The 18,436-nt window shown below is 50.4% G+C and overlaps 1 protein-coding gene across 1 annotated transcript; it reads right to left on the minus strand.

Annotated features, from left to right (window-relative positions):
• Positions 1-30: 30 nt before the first annotated feature.
• LOC6740064 lies at positions 31-17,798 on the minus strand. The gene is made up of 9 exons (XM_039297995.2): positions 17,504-17,798; positions 16,248-16,511; positions 14,351-16,112; positions 8,412-10,027; positions 7,941-8,297; positions 6,234-6,381; positions 4,047-6,162; positions 2,649-3,478; positions 31-2,568 (listed from the first exon to the last, which is right to left on the minus strand). The coding sequence occupies exons 2-9, from the start codon at positions 16,378-16,380 to the stop codon at positions 1,503-1,505; spliced, it is 8,028 nt and encodes a 2,675-aa protein (XP_039153929.1). The 5' UTR covers positions 16,381-16,511; positions 17,504-17,798; the 3' UTR covers positions 31-1,502.
• Positions 17,799-18,436: the final 638 nt, after the last annotated feature.

Here is an 18,436-nt window from a genome sequence, read left to right on the forward strand (position 1 = left end):
TTCTGAGATTGTTAATGAAAAGCCGGTGGGTTTGTGGTTTCCTTTCAAATAATTGTTCGATTTACGGTTTATTAATAATCGATAATTTGATTACGCCATATGCATATATAGGTGTATATATATCATGTGGATCAGATCAGCGATCTCTCTCCCCTTCTCTCTTTGTGTCTGAGTGTGTTTGTTTATAGTTATTATCATGGTTTTTGGTTTTTTTCTTTTTTATTTATTATTTTTTTATTTTCATTTGTTGTATGTGGTGTATATCTCGTTTCATTATGCTGTATTTCCTCTCCTTTATCGCCATCTACGCTCTTATATAAATTTAATAATTTACATTAAATCATAACTTAGTTGTACAAATACCATTTAGTACAGTTATGGGTAGTTTATATCGATATATAGCCCCTATGCCATACTGGATACGTATTATTTATAATTAAAAAGTACAAAAAAAAGACTTCGAATACTCGAATACTCATTCCGTTAAGTGTTAAGATGCTTGAGCTAAGTTCCTGATCGGTCGCGTATTGTATCTATGCATATTCTGCTTTACTTATATAGTGTGCATCTTCTTGTGCCGCTTTTTTTTATACTCGTATTCTTTGGATCGCTGAGTTTGCAGTTTTGGGATGGGAAAAGCTGAAGATGGGGATTGGAAAGCCGAATTTTGGGGATCTTGGAGTTTCCGCCCACTTGTAACACTTTGTACTCGTTTATATGCATTTACTTTCACTTGGTGTAAAAATATTATTATCAACATCGTTTCTTATATCATTTATACCTTTTTTTTCTATCCAAACTCAGCGGCGAATTTGCGTTTAAAAAAATGTTCTCATCAGGCTTATGTTTTTTATCGTTATTTATGTTTTCTGTCGCATTCATATCTGGGTTATATTTATATATATATATATTTATATATTTATAGTAATTATGCTTCCTATACAACTATACATATTTCTTTTCTTATTATTGTGTACAAATACAAAATCGACTTGCCAGCCGTCGAATGCCAGAGAAGCAAAACATAAAATACACTTAGACGTATTGGCACACATTTCGAAATGAACATTCGAAACTTTATAATTTCGTTTCAGATGATTCAGTAAATCGCTTAAAATGCACATACTTTTTGACTAGACAGAAATTGTACAAAAAATAATCGCAGTTGCAGCTTGAAGGTACATTAAAATGAATTCTTAAACTATTTTTAAAAAATCAGTAAAAAGAATATGGGGTCTCGTAACATCGTCTTATCTTTTCATTTATTTAAATTTGTGTTTGCGAACCCTTTATTGAGAACTATTATGCATTATAATACATATTATCAAGTATAGGTTCTTTGAAATCTGCAAAAAACCAAAGGACTATTCGGAAAAAAAACAAACTATGAATTAAACTACTGCATTTCGCTGGCGCGGTTCAGGATGTCCTCCACTTGGAGCCCACAAAGTGCACTTTAATCCGAACGTCCCTGTTCCCGATACGCAATTTCCGTTTTCCGATTAGTAGTAGGCGGGGAAGGGATGGTAGTTCGACGGATTGGAGGCGTGATGGTTGGCGGATGGCAGAACGGGCGGTGGCCTAACGCCCGGATGGTAATTACTAGACGCCACCTGATGGTAGGCTCCAAAGCTCCTGGCCATGTGACGATTTTGGGCCGCTGCCGCCGCCGATTCGCCCAGGAGGCGTGACTGATCCGCCGTGCCCAGCAATCGATTGTTTTGCTCCATCAGCAGATGGGCCGTGGGATCCACCAGCAGGCGGTGCTGATCGGCCGCATTCGAGGCGGCCAGTATGCGATGCTGCTCCACCGTCGACAGCAGTCGATGGTGCTCCAGGCTCTCGCGACTCTGGTGCTGCATCTGCGAGGAGAGGAACGAGCGATTGTTGCCCACCGCCATGTTGGCCGTATTCGGTGTCAGATCCAGCGAGGCCATGCGCAGCATATCGTGATGCGTGGGATGGTTGTAGGGTAGTTGCGGTGGCGACGACACGACATAGTTGGCCGTGCGGCTCAGATCCACCGATGTGGTCTGGTCGTGCTCCTGCTCGCCCAGCTGCTCGCTGAGCATGTTGTGCATGGCGGCCGCCGACTGCTGGTGCTGCTGCATCGCATGGTGCTGGCCATGACCGTGCTCCTGTTGGTGCACAACCGAAGCGGCACCGGCACCACCACCGCCACCGCCGCCCACCACCGCACCGCCCGCCTGCTGAGCCTGCTGGCTCTGCTGCTCGCGATCGGAGAGTATGTCGTAGATGTGGTGATGGTAACGACTGCTCGGCAACTGGAAGTTGTGATGGTAATTGCTGCTCGCCGCATTCGATCTGGAGCTCATGTCCAGTCCCTGGAGATCGGATAGATCGTTGGCGGCACTGGCCGCCGCTGCCGCAGCAGCTGCTGCGCTGGCTGCCGCATTGCCACCGTTGCCGGCGCCACCCTGGCGGTACTCCGCCGGCGAGTCCAAGTCCTGGCTGTTGTACTTTAGGTTGCTGGCCATGCTCTCGTACTTCGAGTACATCAGGTCGATCTGCGATTGCGGGAACTTCATGCGCATATCCTGGCCAGCGCTGCTGTTAATGAAGATTATAAAATAAAATATTAATTTAATTTAATAATAGAGCATGAAAAATAGGACGAGCATCTTCACCTGTTCTGTGGCATTATGCTGTTCTCTTCGTCGCTGGACATCTGGTTGTGCCGCGAGATGTTCTGCCGCTGGCGCTCCTGGTGCTCCTGCTCTTGGACCGCCCGCTTGTGGCGCATCATGTCGCCGTTGAAGTTGTAGCGCGGTATGCTCGGCGATGAGGCGGGCGAGATGAGCTCGTGTTCCGGATAGGTGCTGCCCACGCTGGAGGCGTTCCTCCTCTGCGGTTGGAGGGCGGGTAGTGGCGATGAGGCGGACATGCTGTTGGCCCCGCCTCCACCGGCACCACCTCCTCCTCCTCCGCCGCCGCCGCTTGAGCTGCCCGCCGGAGTGCTGTTCGATCCGGGACCACCGCCGCCATTGCCAGCGCCAAACATACCGCCGTAATCTCGACCCGGTGATATCGGCGGTGGCGATGGCGGTGTGCGGTGGTGCGACGAGGAGAAGCCATCTGAGTCCGGGTGCTGCGGACGGGGCGTGCTGCCCGCATCCACGTCCACATCGTTCTGATTCTGGTTACTCTGCGGATTCGTCGGCGTCGAGGCGCTGGGCGATATATTGCAGGCACCCTGGAACATTGGCAGCGGTGGTATCTGCATCGGAAAGCTGCCCAGATTCTTCATCATCTTTAGCTCGTTCTCCAGGTTGTCCATGCCGCCACCGATGCCACTTCCATTCGCCCCGCCCGAAGATCCCCCGCTGCTTCCTCCTCCGCCGCCACCACCGCCTCCTCCACCCGTTCCACCGGCACTGCCCGCTCCAAAGCGCTGCGACTCGGGATCCACGTGGGCACTCATGGGACTGTCGCTGTTTATGTGGTTGTCGGTGGGAACCTGTGGGATATGTACAAGTGTTATATATATCAAAAGTCCTTCTATGATAATCAAAATCATCATCAAAATTTGCGAAAAATGGCAAAAAAAAAATTATTATTTTTTAGCAAAAGAAAAAAACAAATAATAATATTGCAAAAATTGGATATTTGCAAACGGGGTTTTCTCCATAACTTGGCTAAAAACGTTATCACCGCTATCATGAAGACTGTTTTATGCTGCTAATAAGCATAGCTAACTATCCCTATCACTACTTTTATGATTTCAAAAAGAAAAAAATTTACCAAATTTTTGCATTTTTGATAAGGGGTACCATCATCAAAATTTGCGAAAAATGGCAAAAAAAATATTTTTTCAAGTTTGACCACAGGTATGTAGGGAATTTTAATACGAGTCCAACGAGGTATGCCATTCCACTCTTGGACAAATATTTGTATAGTTATGCCAAAAAAACCTAACTATTTTGGTTAAAAAAAAATCAGGTAATTATGGTAAATAAGGCCGATCATTAAATTACTAAGTTTTTGTATAGACTTCTTCAGGTGACACATGGCATATGGGCACTCACCTTGAGGTCGCTGCTCTCGCTGTCAATCATATTGCCAACGGAGTTGAGGGCTGCCTCCACGAGCATGCTGGCCGACGAGGAGCCACCGCCGACGCCCACGCCCACGCCGCCGCCAACTCCGCCCACGCGGGCATTGGCGTTGTTGTAGAAGGAGCTCATGAAGGACTGCGAGTGGGCCAGGGAGTTCATCTGCATCTGGGGCTCATCGCCGCCGGCAACGGAACCGCCGCCGGTCGCAGGACCCGTTGGCGTTTGTCCGCCGCTGCCACCGCCCGCGCTCCCGCTGCCTGCTCCGCCGCCGTAGTGCGACATGGCCGCTGCTGCGGCGGCGGCGGCTGCAGCATTGTTGTTCGACTCGACGACGTCCAGGAAGGAGCTGTTCTCGTCCTCCTCGCGGCTGTGGGCGCTGTGCTGGTGCTGCTGGTGCGGCTGATGCGGCTGGTGGGCGTGGGCATGGGCATGGGCGTGAGCATGGGCGTGGCTGGCGCTGGCACTGCTCATCAGGCGGGCGAGGAAGTCACGGTTCTGGCCTAGCAGTTTGCTATGCTCATCGACGGCGCTCGGCGGCACAGCGAATCCCAGATCCGGACCTGGACCACCTGAACCACCGGCCAACTGGCCACAGGCACCACCACCACCAGGGCCACCGCTGTCGCCCGGGCCACCGCCTCCACCGCCCGCTCCCTCGCCACCGACATCGCTGGAGTCCTGCACCTCCTGGATCCACTTCTTGCTGCCCTTGCTGACGACCAGATTTTGGCCGAGAGCGGCGTTCATGGCGGCCGCATGGCGGTAGTCCTGCTGGCCCGCGCTCTGGCCGGCGGGATGCTGGTGCGGGTGTGCGTGCGAGTGCGAGTGGGCGTGGTGCGGGTGGGCGTGCGCATGAACGTGCGAGTGGTGCGCTTGGTGGGCGTGAACGTGCGGATGGTGTTGCACAGCCGAGCCGCCGCCACCGCCACCACCGCCGCCACCATCGTCGTCGTCCTCGTCGTCGTCCTCCTCCTCGTCCATGCCCACGCCCACACCGACGCCCATGTGGCCCATCATGTGGCCCAGTTTGGCGGGATCCTCGCCGGCTCCGGCCATCGCTGAGACCGCTGCCGCAGCCGCCACCACCTGTTGCACCTGCTGCTGGGCACTCAATCGCTGGGCGGTGGTGGTGAGGAAGGACTCGACCAGGCTCAGCTGGGCGTTCTGCTTGCGACGCACCTGCTCCAGCCGTGCGTTCTCCACCTCCTCGTCGTCGGGATCGCCGTGCAGCTGCTGCTGCTGCTGTTGTTGCTGCTGTTGCTGCTGCTGCTGGTGCGGCAGGGCATGGGCATGCAGCTGGTGCGGATGGTACTGCGGATGCTGCTGCTGCGGATCGTGATGCAGCTGCTGGTGCTGCTGGTGGAGATGGTGCTGCTGCTGCTGATGCTGCTGGGCGTGTTGCTGTTGCAGCTGTTGGTGCTGCAGTTGCTGGGCGTGCTGCTGTTGGTGCTGTTGCTGGTGCTGCGACTGCTGCTGCTGCTGTTGCTGTTGCTGCTGCTGCTGGTGGAGATGAAGTTGCTGCTGGGCCGGCACGACCGGCTCCTTCTTGCGCTTCCGCTTGCGAGCGCCCGAGGAGGCGACGGCCGAAACGGAAGCGGAAAGGGAGGCCGTGGCCGATGGCACCTTGTCGCCGAATATGCTGGAGATCTTCGAGCTGAGCAGCGAGAGATTGGGCTCGTTGCGACACAGGTCCTTGATCGACTTGCCGCTCTTCTTGATCGCCTCGAATAGGTTGTCATCGCTGAACTCCGCGTCGCTCTGCAGCGATCCGCTTAGCATGGAGCTCTGGTCCTCGAGGCTCTTGCGCCGCCGGCGCGGTGCTTGCTCTGTGAACGAGGAGGGGGAGACGACGGCCGCATTAGGGCGTGGCTGCGCCTGCGCCGATGCCGCTGAAGCCGGCGTAGCCGTCGCCGTCTGCTTACCCAGAAAATCGACCTTCATGCCGCCGGAATAGGCATCGAAGGTGTAGGCCACGCTCCGCTCGATCTTGGGCATCTGCTCCTGGGTGTAGTTGTGCACCTTCTTATAGTGGAACTGCAGGCACTGCTTGGTGGTGAACGCCGCATTGCACTCCGGCTCGGCGCATCTAAAACGGATATATCAGTTGATTAGTATAGCCACAACATCGGGATGAGAATGCAGTAAAAGTGCACCCACTTGAACGGCCTGACGCCCGAGTGGGTCAGCATATGGATCTTGAGATTGCTGCGGTTCTGGAAGAGTTTCTGGCACCGCGGACAGCTCACCACCGTCGAGTTGCGGCTGTGCACCTCCTTCGAGTGGCGCTGCAGTGCCGCTCGCGATCCTAGAAGTTTTGAACATAATTTACACTGAAAATCTCGTAAAACTTCAGCCATATCTAAAATGAAATTGTATGAAGAAAATGAAATTTCGGATTGTGGTGATTTTGAAAGAACAACTTAGTGATAATCCATAACCAGAAACCAACCCAACAACGAACGAACCAACGAACGTACAACGAACATAAAACAAAAGCCGAATCACATAAGGCACGAATCACAAGACTATCGTTACTTTTGGAGGATCTGGTTGGGTTGGGCTATAGCAATCATAAGTTCGGATTGGGACCATACTCTATTAAAAAACAAATGGCAAAGGAAACGAAACTCCAACCAAGGCAAATCATTCACTAAAAGCGTTTACACAATGCAGGCTACGATCTGGATTGGTACTCAATATGCACTATGACTGAAGGACTGATATTTTGGAATATTATAATATATAAATATATTTTTTTATTTTCTACTAAAAACTTTTATCTCGAACTGATGAATGCAAATTTTAGAGAAAGTTGGATTTAACAGAAGCTCTTTTAATTTTTTGTATTGAATTCTTATAAACATTAGTATTAGTATTAGCAACTCATTTTTAGTAAATAAAACAATTCCTTTCTTCATTAACTATCCATTATAGCTTCCTTATAATTTTTGAAACGCTAATATCGAATCAAATAAGTTCAGTCACTTCAGTGCGGTTCTAGGATGTGAATGCAATATACGATATTTCAATTATGATTTATAGCATATACATAACATAAAACAAACCAACCGATAAAGGTTAAGTAAAAAGATATAATAAACCAATTTAGCGGATGTACAACCAAAAAATTAGCAACCAAAGAGATGAGCGATCGCAGATGCTTTTAGTGTTACACATATCGCGGTGTTGCTGTGGTGGTGACTTTGAGGTGTTGTATCTTTGTTAGTACGGCTAGTTTTACAGCTAAGCGACTTTATACGATATTAGTTCATTTGACATTATTGTGTGGTTCTATTGTTTTTGTGGGCGTGTTCATATGAGCAAATCAAGGTCACGGTTACCACTTAAAATTTATATAAATTTCCACTAAAATAAATCAAATTCTAAGCCCCATATTGTTCAAGGACTTAAAATAATATTAAATCAAATACGACTTTTAAAGGTTATAGTAAACCTTACATTACATTTTTAAAAAGAAAATAAATGTTGTTTTACTTTTTAATAATTATATACTCCGGCTCGATAAGTAAACAAAATGTAAAAATCATTGTGGAAACTGTGAACTCGATTCGCTGTTGTTGGTACAATCAAATACAAGTAGGTTGATTTATGCAAAAGCAGTTGGACGGCATTCGCCGGTATACATACGACATACGCTAATTATGCTATTTATGATATATATGCTATACAATCGATACGACATACTATACACTAGACACGAGCTTACGACATACGATATGGCAGTCAGTTGGCCTACGATGCGGCTACGTTATATTGGGTTACGTTACGCATACGCAATGGTGTACGATCACAGTTACGGTCTAGATAATTTGGGATCCTGCGAGCGTTCCGCTGGCAACTTACCGCTGTGCATGCGCTTAATGTGCGCCTTCAGTTTCTGCGGCTGGCAGAACTTGCGACCGCAAAAATCGCACACCGGTCGCGAACGATTCGGATTCGAGGCGCATCCGTAGGTGCGATGCATCTCCAGGTAGTTGAGCCGCAGGAAGAACTTGCTGCAGAATTGGCACTGGTACGCCCCCTTGCCGTCGTGCTTCTCCGCCGCATGCTTCATGATGTTATCCTTGCCCAGCACCGGTTCGCCGCACACCTTGCAATGGTACTTGCGGATGGTCAGGCTCATCGAGGGATCGTGGAAGACGGAGCAGTGGGTGCGATAGTACAGGGGGTGCTCGAACTTCAGATTGCAGCCGCCGCAATCTGTGTGGGTGGAAACAAAACTTAGGTTAGTCCATGTCTCTAGTGGACGGAGAAACCTTTTTGCTAGCATTGGTAGCATTCTCTAAACAGATGCAACATTTATGGGATACATACTCGTCTTTTCCGTGTGCTTCTTGCGCCACATGGTGTTGCAGTCGTCGCTCCAGTAGAGCAGCTCCATTCCATTTCGCAGATCGCGACAGCTGACGAAATACGCCTGCCGATCGATGGACACCAGGTTGACGTTGCGCTCCTCGTAGCTGGGAGCCGGTCGCACGAATCGCAGCCAATTGGAGGCGTTGGGATTGTCGCAGCACAGCAGATACGACTTGTCCGCGCCGGCCTCGCACATCTCGAAGATCCACTTCATGTCGCTGCCCTCGCGCACCTCGCCGGTCTGCACTGGCTGTCCGATCAGTGGGCCCAGTTTGGTGAATGCCCTCACCTCGGTGCGCGCGAACACGCCGGTCACATTGGGCTCCACGTTGTGCAGCTCGAATTCCGCCGGCACGGAGGCCTCGGCGAAGGTGATCAGCGGCTTGGTCTCCAGCTCCGACAGCTGCGACGACTCGTCCATGTCCATGTCCATGTCCTCCATATCCTCCATGTCGTCGTCCTCGTGCCGCTGTCGCCCGCTGGCCCGCTTCGCCTGCCGCTGCGCATCGGCCTTCAGCTTGGCCAGTGCCTCCAGATTTCGACGCTCTATCCACTCGCCCAGATCCACTGCATCGGTCACATTGCCGCAGGCATTCCGCAGCGGGCACAGCTTGTGATCGTGGGCAATGGAGCACTCGCGGCAGGATTGATGCGACCGGAAGGCAATGTCGTGCTCGTCCTCCTCTTCGACGAAATTCTGCTCCATTTTCATTTCGCGGGCCAGCGCCTCCTCGTCCAGCTCCTCGTCATCGTCGTCGTCCTCGTCGTTTCCGCCCAATCCGGCACCCGGTTCGTCGTCGTGCTCATCGTACGAATTGGGTGGCATCATGGCCGCCGCTTTGGCCGCCTGAGATTTCTTCGAGCCCTGCGACTTGGAGCGGACATGGAAGTTGCCCGCCTGACCATTGCTGGCGGTGATGCCATCAACGGCATCGGCGGGCGGCAAAACTGGCAGTAGGTGGGGGTGCGGCGGTTGGTCTTCGTCCTCGTCCTCCTCTTCGCTTCCATTGGCCGCTGCAGCGACTGCTGCTGCTGCGGCCGCTGCTGCCGCCGCCGCAGCGGCTGCTTTTTTGAGGCACAGGGCATTCGGCAGGGACTCCTTGCTGTTCGCCTCCAGTTCGCTCTTGATCTTCTCGGCGATGCGACAGTCGAGGACCTCGGGCAGGGCGGAGGATGCGGCTGCCGCCGCAGCCGCTGCGGCGCTGGCCTTAAGTGCCGCCGTCGCCGCCTTGGCCTCCTGCTTCTTGGACTTGGCGTAGCTGAATCCGGCTCCAGCTCCGCCGGATCCCGATCCTTTGTTCTTGCCCGCAAATCCGTTCAGCGCCTCCGAGGTGAATTGCACACGCTTCTTGTAGCGCTTGCGTTGTGGCGGGGTGGGCGTGGCCATGGGAATGGATGCCGCCGAGGCGGAGTCACCATTTCCGTTTCCGCTCGTGTTCCCATTTCCGCTGCCGTTGCCATTGATCGAGGATTCGGCTGGGGCGGCAAAGTCCTTGGCGCTGAGATTCGGCTCCAGCTTGAAGTTGCCATCGAAGCCTTTTGTGGGCGTGTTCGCGGGGGAGGGCGGGGGCAGGCTGAAATAGAAAGGGATGCAAAGAAAGTGTATAAGTGGGTTGTCTCTACATATTAGTTTATTCGATACCTAAAACCCCATTTGAAATGTATGAGCTCTATGCTTAAGCTCTTTAAAAACTAATTTCGAAAGCCAAACGCTACGATAATTGAGCAACTTAACATTTTAACATATTATATGTTATCTAAAAAATAACTCTATAAAGTGGATTAGTTTTGAAAAGCGTGTGGTGGCAGGATTAATAGTTGGCGGGGTATCTGAAAGTGGGTCGTTGGGACTTATTTATTTCTGGTCTACGGTCTTGTCCTCCCTCTGCCAGGAGCAGAACTTATCCTCCTCCTCTCCTCCTCTTTGCCCATCTTTCGCTTCCCTACATTTCGCACTGTTCTTACACGTTGTTGTCGCCTTTGCGTTTAATTAATTTTGCTTACGCTTTGCCGGCTGTTTCGCGTCCCTTTGGGGGGTCAAAAGTTGGGTGGAAGATGGAATCGGCGGAATCGCCATAAGGAAAGTCTGGACCACTGTCAGGACAAAAGAATATGGTGGCAGAGTCCAGACAGCCCAGGAATGTCATTATAGTTGGGACTTATTTGTGTAAATTAATGGTGCAATAGTGCTCTAACAAAAAAGTTATATGCAGATGCGACCTATATCTATAACATTTACCCAGAGTAGGTGGTATACATATAGATAGATAGATGTATGCATGTTAGATATATATTTTTTTCAAGCACACTTTTTTATGTACTTGTCAGCAACTAGTAGTTGCAGGCTAATTGCAGCGTACAAATCACCCAATCTGCGGAAATCTTTTTCCTTTTCTGGTCACCTGCATGGGGCAACTTTCGAGTTTCGCTCGTTTTGAATTCATGCGGAGGAAATTCATCAGCGGCCGCATTGAACTCTAGTTAATGCTGCACATGCCACATGGTTTCCTTGCCATACGATTTCAGTCACCACACCGCCCCCTCGCCCCCTGCTGCTCCTAATCACCTCCCCTGGCGTTTCGACGCCCCCGCCTTTCAGTTTCTCGCTCTCTGTCGTTGTACGTCCCTGTGTTATCGTTCATTAAATCCTCCACCTTAGAACCATAACAACAATATCGAAAACAGCGGCAACAGCAAACGATACCGTTCTATCCAGCCATCCCCTGCCATCAACATCTCTGCCATCGTAGCCTTCCCCTCGGTATCCACTTACCCTGCTCCACTTTGTCTCAACCTTCCACTGCCAGTGCCACCAAGCCACCCCGCCACCCCCATCGCGCTACTTTGACCGCAGAGAGAGCGAGCATGCTCCTGGTTCCAGTTCCATCATCTGACGATGGGGGTTCGGCACTTGGATCCCTGGGCTGGGGTTCCTATTCTGGTGAATGCGAGTGTCTCTACCATTAATGTGCTGCTCGAAGGCCTAGCGGGGGGAGGTGATTCGTTGGGCGGTGGGTGGTTGCTGTGTGGGTGGTGCTGGGCGGTGGTGGGGTGTGTGTGTGTGGCGGCTTGGCTCAATGGGGTTTTGGGGAGTTTTGGGATTCTGTTTCGTGTGCGATGCTCGTTGGCGCATTAAGCACACAGCCAGCGACACAAACGAGACCCACACAGATGCACACACACACAAGCACACGGCACACACCATTACTAATACACGCGCACTGCTACAAAGACAATCGCACAACAATTTTGTGCTTTTTGGCGAAAATTCGCAGAAATTGGCGACATGGCGTATACGAAATGCGAATTGGCAAAAGGCAACGAAGGAAATAGCGGCACGATGAGTTGGGCGGATTCCTGGGGAGTGGTGGGCGCAAGTTTGATGGACGGTCTGTTATCTATTGTGTGTATGTGTGTGCTGTGGGAATCGCACTCGCACAAGGAGATGCGAAAAAGAGCCTACTGATTAGTGGGCAAAAGTCTACGCGTGTGCGGATGCCGAAAGAAGAAGAATCATCGAGCAGTCGAATTCCACAGATTTCCTGGCAAAGTGCGGTAAAATGATCTGTAGGGCTCTCAATTCGGAATCAGAGATGATACAAAGTGGCAGAAGACATTTAAAAGTGTCCCTGATGAATATTAATTCCCGATTTATAGCAGTTTAAGGATATCAAGGATATATCATAAATAAGATACAACACAGTTCAATTGGCAGTTGAATTCAAAGGTGAATCATTTATTGCAAACTATTGTAGATTTTAGTTTTGGGGCATTCAAGGACCTCTTTCAGGACTTTCTGTGTTCGATTTTGGAGATACATAGACAGACACCTTATGTTGCCGCATGTGGTGCAACGTGTTCTGCAGTGATGATCGAATCGAGAGAGGCACCATTCTGCCAAAAAGGACTCGCTTGTGTGTGTTATCCTGCCAACGGCCTCCTTCGTGTGGCATTCGCTTCGTATGCCAGCCAATGCCAAAGGAACAGGCCGATAAAGAGCCGGAGAAGCAGAAGCAGAAGGAGGAGGCGGACTTGGAGGGAGAAGCACACAACTGAGATTCAGACATTTCTGCATTGGCATTTTGCATTCGGTTGATGAGGTCGATGGGCAGGGAGAAGCGGGGAGAAGCGGTGCCCATATTCAAAGCGCCAAATGGCGCGCTCGACTGCAATGCAACAGCAGCAACAAAAAGTGTGTGGCATGGCCAGCGGGCGGAGTGGGGTAGGGGCGGCAATGTGGGGCAAGGGAGGAAAATTCGCGACGCATTCACGTTGCAAGGATACGAAGGAAACTCCCAAGCACTTGTGTGTGCGTGCAACCCACTCGCCGCCTGCTTTATACACTGATCGAAATTGGATTATAGATTGGTTCTCCACCAGACATGGATATTAGTCTTAAGTATAAGTTAGACAACAAATAGCTTCAAGGATTATGGATGCCTTCTCCAATGTGAAACATTATTTCATTTCACTATCAGTTAACATATTTCCTTTATTTTTTGTTTGCTACCAATATGAAAGTCAGAAAAGGCGATTTGGCTGTCCAAACAATGTTGCATTGTTCTTAAATTCTTTCCATTGTTTAAGCTCAATATTTTTGTATCCGTGTATTTGCATGTGTGTGTGTGTTTGTGTAACTGGGCGATTGGCAACATGGCATGCAAATGCTGGCAGCAACAAAAACAACACTGCCGCCCATGTTGCTTGAGTTTGCGCCTGTGTGCGCCTGTGAGTGTGTTGCTTTTTCCGCTTCCGCTGACATGGCGGCAGCGACTGCGAGTCGAGTTGAGCACAGCGGGCTACGGTTCCGACTACGGTTCCGACAACGTACGGATAGTACGGAATACGGAAAGTACGGAATATGAGGAATATGAGGAATATGGTCGGATATATACGGAATACGGCAGCGGCGCCCACAGAGGCGGCAGCAACATGAAAGCTCCGTTGCATGCAACCGCATGAGTACCGCATTTGTGCCTTTGTATCACGCGGCCAAAAAGGGGTTGATGATGGAGCCTGATGTTGGGTGGTAAGTGGGTGGTGCTGCTGGCGCTGGCTAGGATGCATTCGGGCATGAATCGCTTTTACATGGATCGCTTTTGTACCGCTCCCCACCGAGCTTCTTCTTCATCTTCGCCTCCGTCGCCGCCTCCTGTGCCACTTGAGCCACCACCGCCAAAAAAAAGGGGGGATTTCCCGCCCCCTTCATGTGCAACTTGTGTGTCTGTGTGTGTGTGTGTGTGAGGTGCCCAAAAAGCTTTCCTACAACATGTGTGCGAGTGTGTGGGTTCATATCTGCGAACAACTATCAACAATGATGGCCAGCGAAGCGTTGCCATACCTCTCACTTCCAGCCGATTCCACTCTTTTGTCTCCTCCTTTCGAGAGCAGGTTAATTAACAGAACAAGATGGAAACACGAAAAAAGGCTCTAGAAGCATCCTTGACTCCTAGATACTCGCTGGCAATCAAAAATTCTATCTCTTTGGTGCATGAGTTTTGATACCATAGTACCACATTGCCACTAAAACTTTTACAAATTGGCATATGTTCATTATTAGTATCATCTAATGGAGTCTTAATGTGAATCGAATCTTTATCAATATCTTTATGAATTTACACTAGATTTTTCTATTTAAAAGTGAGAGAAAATATATAAGATTGAACCCCTATGATCATGATTATAATATGTTAACTAAATGCAATCACTAAAAGAACTTTTCTACGTTGTTAGTTGCTAAACAAACTTCTAAATACCTGTTGCATATGCAAATCATTATTTACAAACTTATTTCAAGAATTTTAAAGGGGGCGAATTAACCTGACTAAAACTTGGACAGATCGCACATCCCAATTAATTCAAAGGGATATACACATTTAAAGCAAATCAATACTCACTTGTTCAGTCGATCCGTATCGTTATCCGCCAGGTTCAAAAGGTAGGCAACGAACTCCACATCGTTCTTGAACTGCAGCCGCGTGCGCATGTGCTCCCACTTCTCCGCGTTCTTGGTGCCTATGTAGATGTTTTTACTGTAGTTCTGATGGCGGTACTTTCTCCTTTCGCTGGCCGCACTGCTGCCCCCGCTGCCGCCACCATGTTGCTGCTGTTGCTGTTGCTGCTGCTGCTGTTGATGCTGGTGCTGCAACGCCGCCGCACTGGAGGAGTTGATGCCCAGGCTGAGGGAGGAACCGCCGCGGGAGTTGCCGCCACCGGTGGCCATCAGATCGTTGCTGCAATTGGTGCCCTGACCGCCCGGGCCCAAGCTGCCGTGCGTCGAGCTGAGCGCGTGGTTGCTGTTGTTGTTCGTGGAGAAGCTCGTGTTGCTGTTACCGCCCAGCAAACTACTGGGCGGTGGCGGCGCAATGGTCGTGCCACTCCCGCTCCCGCTGGCCATGTCCAAGGCATTGGCACTCTGCTGCTGCTCCAGCTGGGCGTTCAGCTTGGCTGCGGAGACGGCTGCTGCCGCCGCTGCTGCTGCTGCTGCCGCTGCTGCAACGCTCATGTGCAGGCCGCTGCTTTCGGCGGCGGCCGCACTGCTCAGATGGGCGGAGGAGAGGGTGGCGCGGCTGTCCAGATGACTGCTGGCCACCTCGTCCTCGTCGTCATCATCTTCGTCATCCTCCTCACCCTCATCGTCGTAGGCAGCCGGCTCCTGTTGCTGCTGCGTATGCTGTTGCTGCATATTGTTGCTCGCCGGCATCAGATGTCGCAGGTCCGTGGGCGTGAGATCATGCCCATTGCCCTGATGCTGCTGCTGCTGCTGCTGCTGCTCCTGGTGCTGCTCCTCGTCATCCTCATCCTCTTCCTCCTCGCCATCCTCCTCGTCGTCATCCTCATCATCGTCGTGCTCCTGCTGCTGCGACTGCAGATGATGATCGGCGCGATCACGTGACTTGGTGTTACCGTTATTGTTGTTGTTATTATTGTTGTTGTAGTGCTGCTGCTTGTTGCCGTTGTGCAGCGCACTAACTGCTGCTGCAACTACAGCTGCCGCTGCTGCAGCCCGTTGCTGCTGCTCCGCCGCCAACTGTTGTTGCTGCTGCTGCTGCTGTTGCTGCGACACATCCTGCTCCTCCTCTTCGTCCTCCTCCTCGTCGTCCTCCTCCTCTTCGTCCATGCTGCTCTGCGAGCTGCTGCTACTGTGGCCATAGTTGTTGTTGTTGGCGTTGCTGTTAACGGAGTTAGCCCCATTGTTGTTGTTGTTATTGTTGTTGCTGCTGCTGCTCGTGCTGTGCGGCAGCTGACCCGCTGATCCCGCCGAATTGTTGCTGTTGTTGCTGATGCTGAGCGCTGCTGCTGCAGCTGCTGCTGCGGCGGCCGTTGCAGCGGCGCGACTCAGGAACGGTGGGCGTGGCACGAGGGGCGTGTCGGAGTTATCGGAACTATCGTTAAAATCGAAAGCACTGAAATCAGCGGCATTCGCGGCATTTGTTGCACCTGCTGCTGCTGGATTACCGCTGCTTGTTTTGGACATGCTGCTGCCGACGCTAGCGTTGCTGCTGCTGCTGCTGCTGCTACTGCAGCTGCTGCTGCTGCTGCTGCGACTGCTGCTGCTGCGACTGCAGCGTTTGCTGTTGTTTTTGTGATTGCTGGTGTTCTTGTTGCTGCTGCTGACTTGCCGCCGCTTGGCTGTTGTTGTTGTCGATGCTGCTGCTGCTGCTGCTGGTGCTGCAGTTGCAAGTGGTGTTGCTGCTGTTAGTTTTAGTGTTGCCTTTGTTGCTGTTGCTGCGCTTTGCCGAACGCTGCTTAGTTTTTGCTATTTGTTGTTGTTGCTGCCGGCGCTGCTGCGACGCGAATGCTTGTTGTTGCTGGTGCTGCTGCTGTTGCTGCCGGGGCGGTCTGCCTCCGATTCCGCTTCAGATGGCGCCTTGCTCTGCCTCTGCTGCTGCTGTTGTTGTTGCTTCTGCTTCTGCTTCTTCTTCATTATTCACACACACAAGTCGCGCGTGCGACCCACTACACTTTTTGTTGTTGTTGCTGCTGCTGTTGTTGTTGTCGTTGTTGTTGCATCGCTTTTACAGAGCTTCTTGCTTTTCAGTTGTATCCTGCAGTTTTCTGTATTTTGTTATTTTTCGAGAAAAACGAGAAATAAAAAGCATACGTGTGAAGCAAAAAGGAAAAACTGAAAACTGGCGGAGCTGTCACTGTCCACGTCGACGCAGACGCCGACTGCGACAGCGACAGCGATGGAGGAGCAACGCGAGATATGTAGCAGTAAAAAAAAAATACCGTTAACCGAAAGCCACTCGCTGAAGCTCCTGTCCTTTCGCCGGGTGGCAACTCTGCCACTGGGATTTTCTTGTTTTTAATATTTGTATTTTTTTTAGTATGCCATCAGCACTTTTTTATTATGTATTCATTCTATTGGGAATGTTTACTTTAGCGGCATTTTTTCGCCAGCCCGATGGAATTTCTTTATTGGTAGTTATTGAATATTTAATTAGTCAAACAACGTGGGATCTATCACTCGAAAAGGTCGTTTAGAATTTGCTTACTTTCGTGGCATATTCTTGGCTTGCGGTTGGGTTTTTGTGGCCAAGAGTGCTACTTGTTATGAAAACTCATGCTCCAAACGCACACACACAGACACGCACACACAACGTTAGTTTGCGAATTTTTGAGAATTATATTGCCACTATAGTCACTTGCGAAAAAAAAAACAAAAACAGAATATAATTCGTTGATAATTCGTTCTTTGATTTTGACAAGTGACTTGCAAGCTGCTGGGATTTTTTGTTGTTATTGTTGTGTTCGCTGTTTCAATAATTTCGTTACTATTTCTTTTTTGGAGGACGAGGGTGTGCGTGCAAGTGTATTGGTTTGACACCCAGCGAAAGGACTAAAAAGAGAGTGGGAGAAAAGAGGGCGATAGAGAGAGAGAGAGAGCACGCGAGGCGGTGGCGGTTTTCGCCTTGTGCCAATACACGGTGAGTGGCGAGGGGGAACGGGGAGATGTTGGTGGGTGGTTTGGGTGGTGGGGGTTCGGCTGTGCTAGACGCCTCGCCTTCTTCTGCTCCTTGAGCCTTCTTGCTGGTAGCCTTTCTTACACACAGATTTCCACAGCTTTTCACTCGAAAATAACTTGTCAAAAAAAAGGGTTGCACACTGTTGTTTTGCGATCTGGCACTTGTTTAATTATTTAACTGCTGCTACTGTTGGCAATTCTTTTTCATTTTTTGCTTTCTTTTTTCCCCTATGCCTGTTCTTCTTGGGCTTGTGTCGTCCGCCGTTCGTGATTAGCGATTTCTCTGCGAGCGCTCATATGCCGTTACTCGCTGGTCGCGACGGAATGAAGGACTTTTTATTTATGTGTATGTCCTCGCCGCAGTCGCAACGGATGGCAGCGACGCCGACAGCGACGGCGGCGCCGGCAGCGCCACTTCCTCCTCGGCTCTCCGTTGCGAAAAAGTCCTGCGAAGCCGCTAAAGCCCCCCCCAAACCCCAAAAATCACTCACACACACACAATCAAGCGCCTGGCTTACGGAGAGCCTTTCTCCCTCTTTCTCACATACGCGCTTACTCGCTCTCTCTCTCGCTCAGTCTCTCTCGGTCGCTCTCTCTCCCCTTCTCTCTCGCGCTCGCACTGTCGAAAAAGCTCCTCGCTGAAGTCGCGACTTCGGCGTCGTGTCCTGTCGCTGTTTTTGATGTCGCGATTCCTTATCGGTGTGCGTGTATGCGTGTGTGGGGGTGTTCCTGCGAGTCCGCGTTTGCATGTGTGCGTGCACTCGCGAATTGAGATGACGACGACAGCAACAACAACGATAACCAGAACTCTGCTGGTTGGATATTAGTCGCGATTGCACTGTTAGAAAAAATTGGAAAAAAAAGAGTTCAAAATTTGGTGAAGCGGCAACATAGTTATCACTTTAATCACTTTAATTTTCATTAAAAAAAAACAGTAGCAATTTCGGATTCAGAGTCCAAATTCTTCTATGGTCTAGTTTTATAGTTGGTTACGTATAAGGATCATACACTTAAA

Source organism: Drosophila simulans, chromosome X (assembly GCF_016746395.2).
Source record: "Drosophila simulans strain w501 chromosome X, Prin_Dsim_3.1, whole genome shotgun sequence".
Taxonomy (NCBI): Eukaryota; Metazoa; Arthropoda; class Insecta; order Diptera; family Drosophilidae; genus Drosophila; species Drosophila simulans.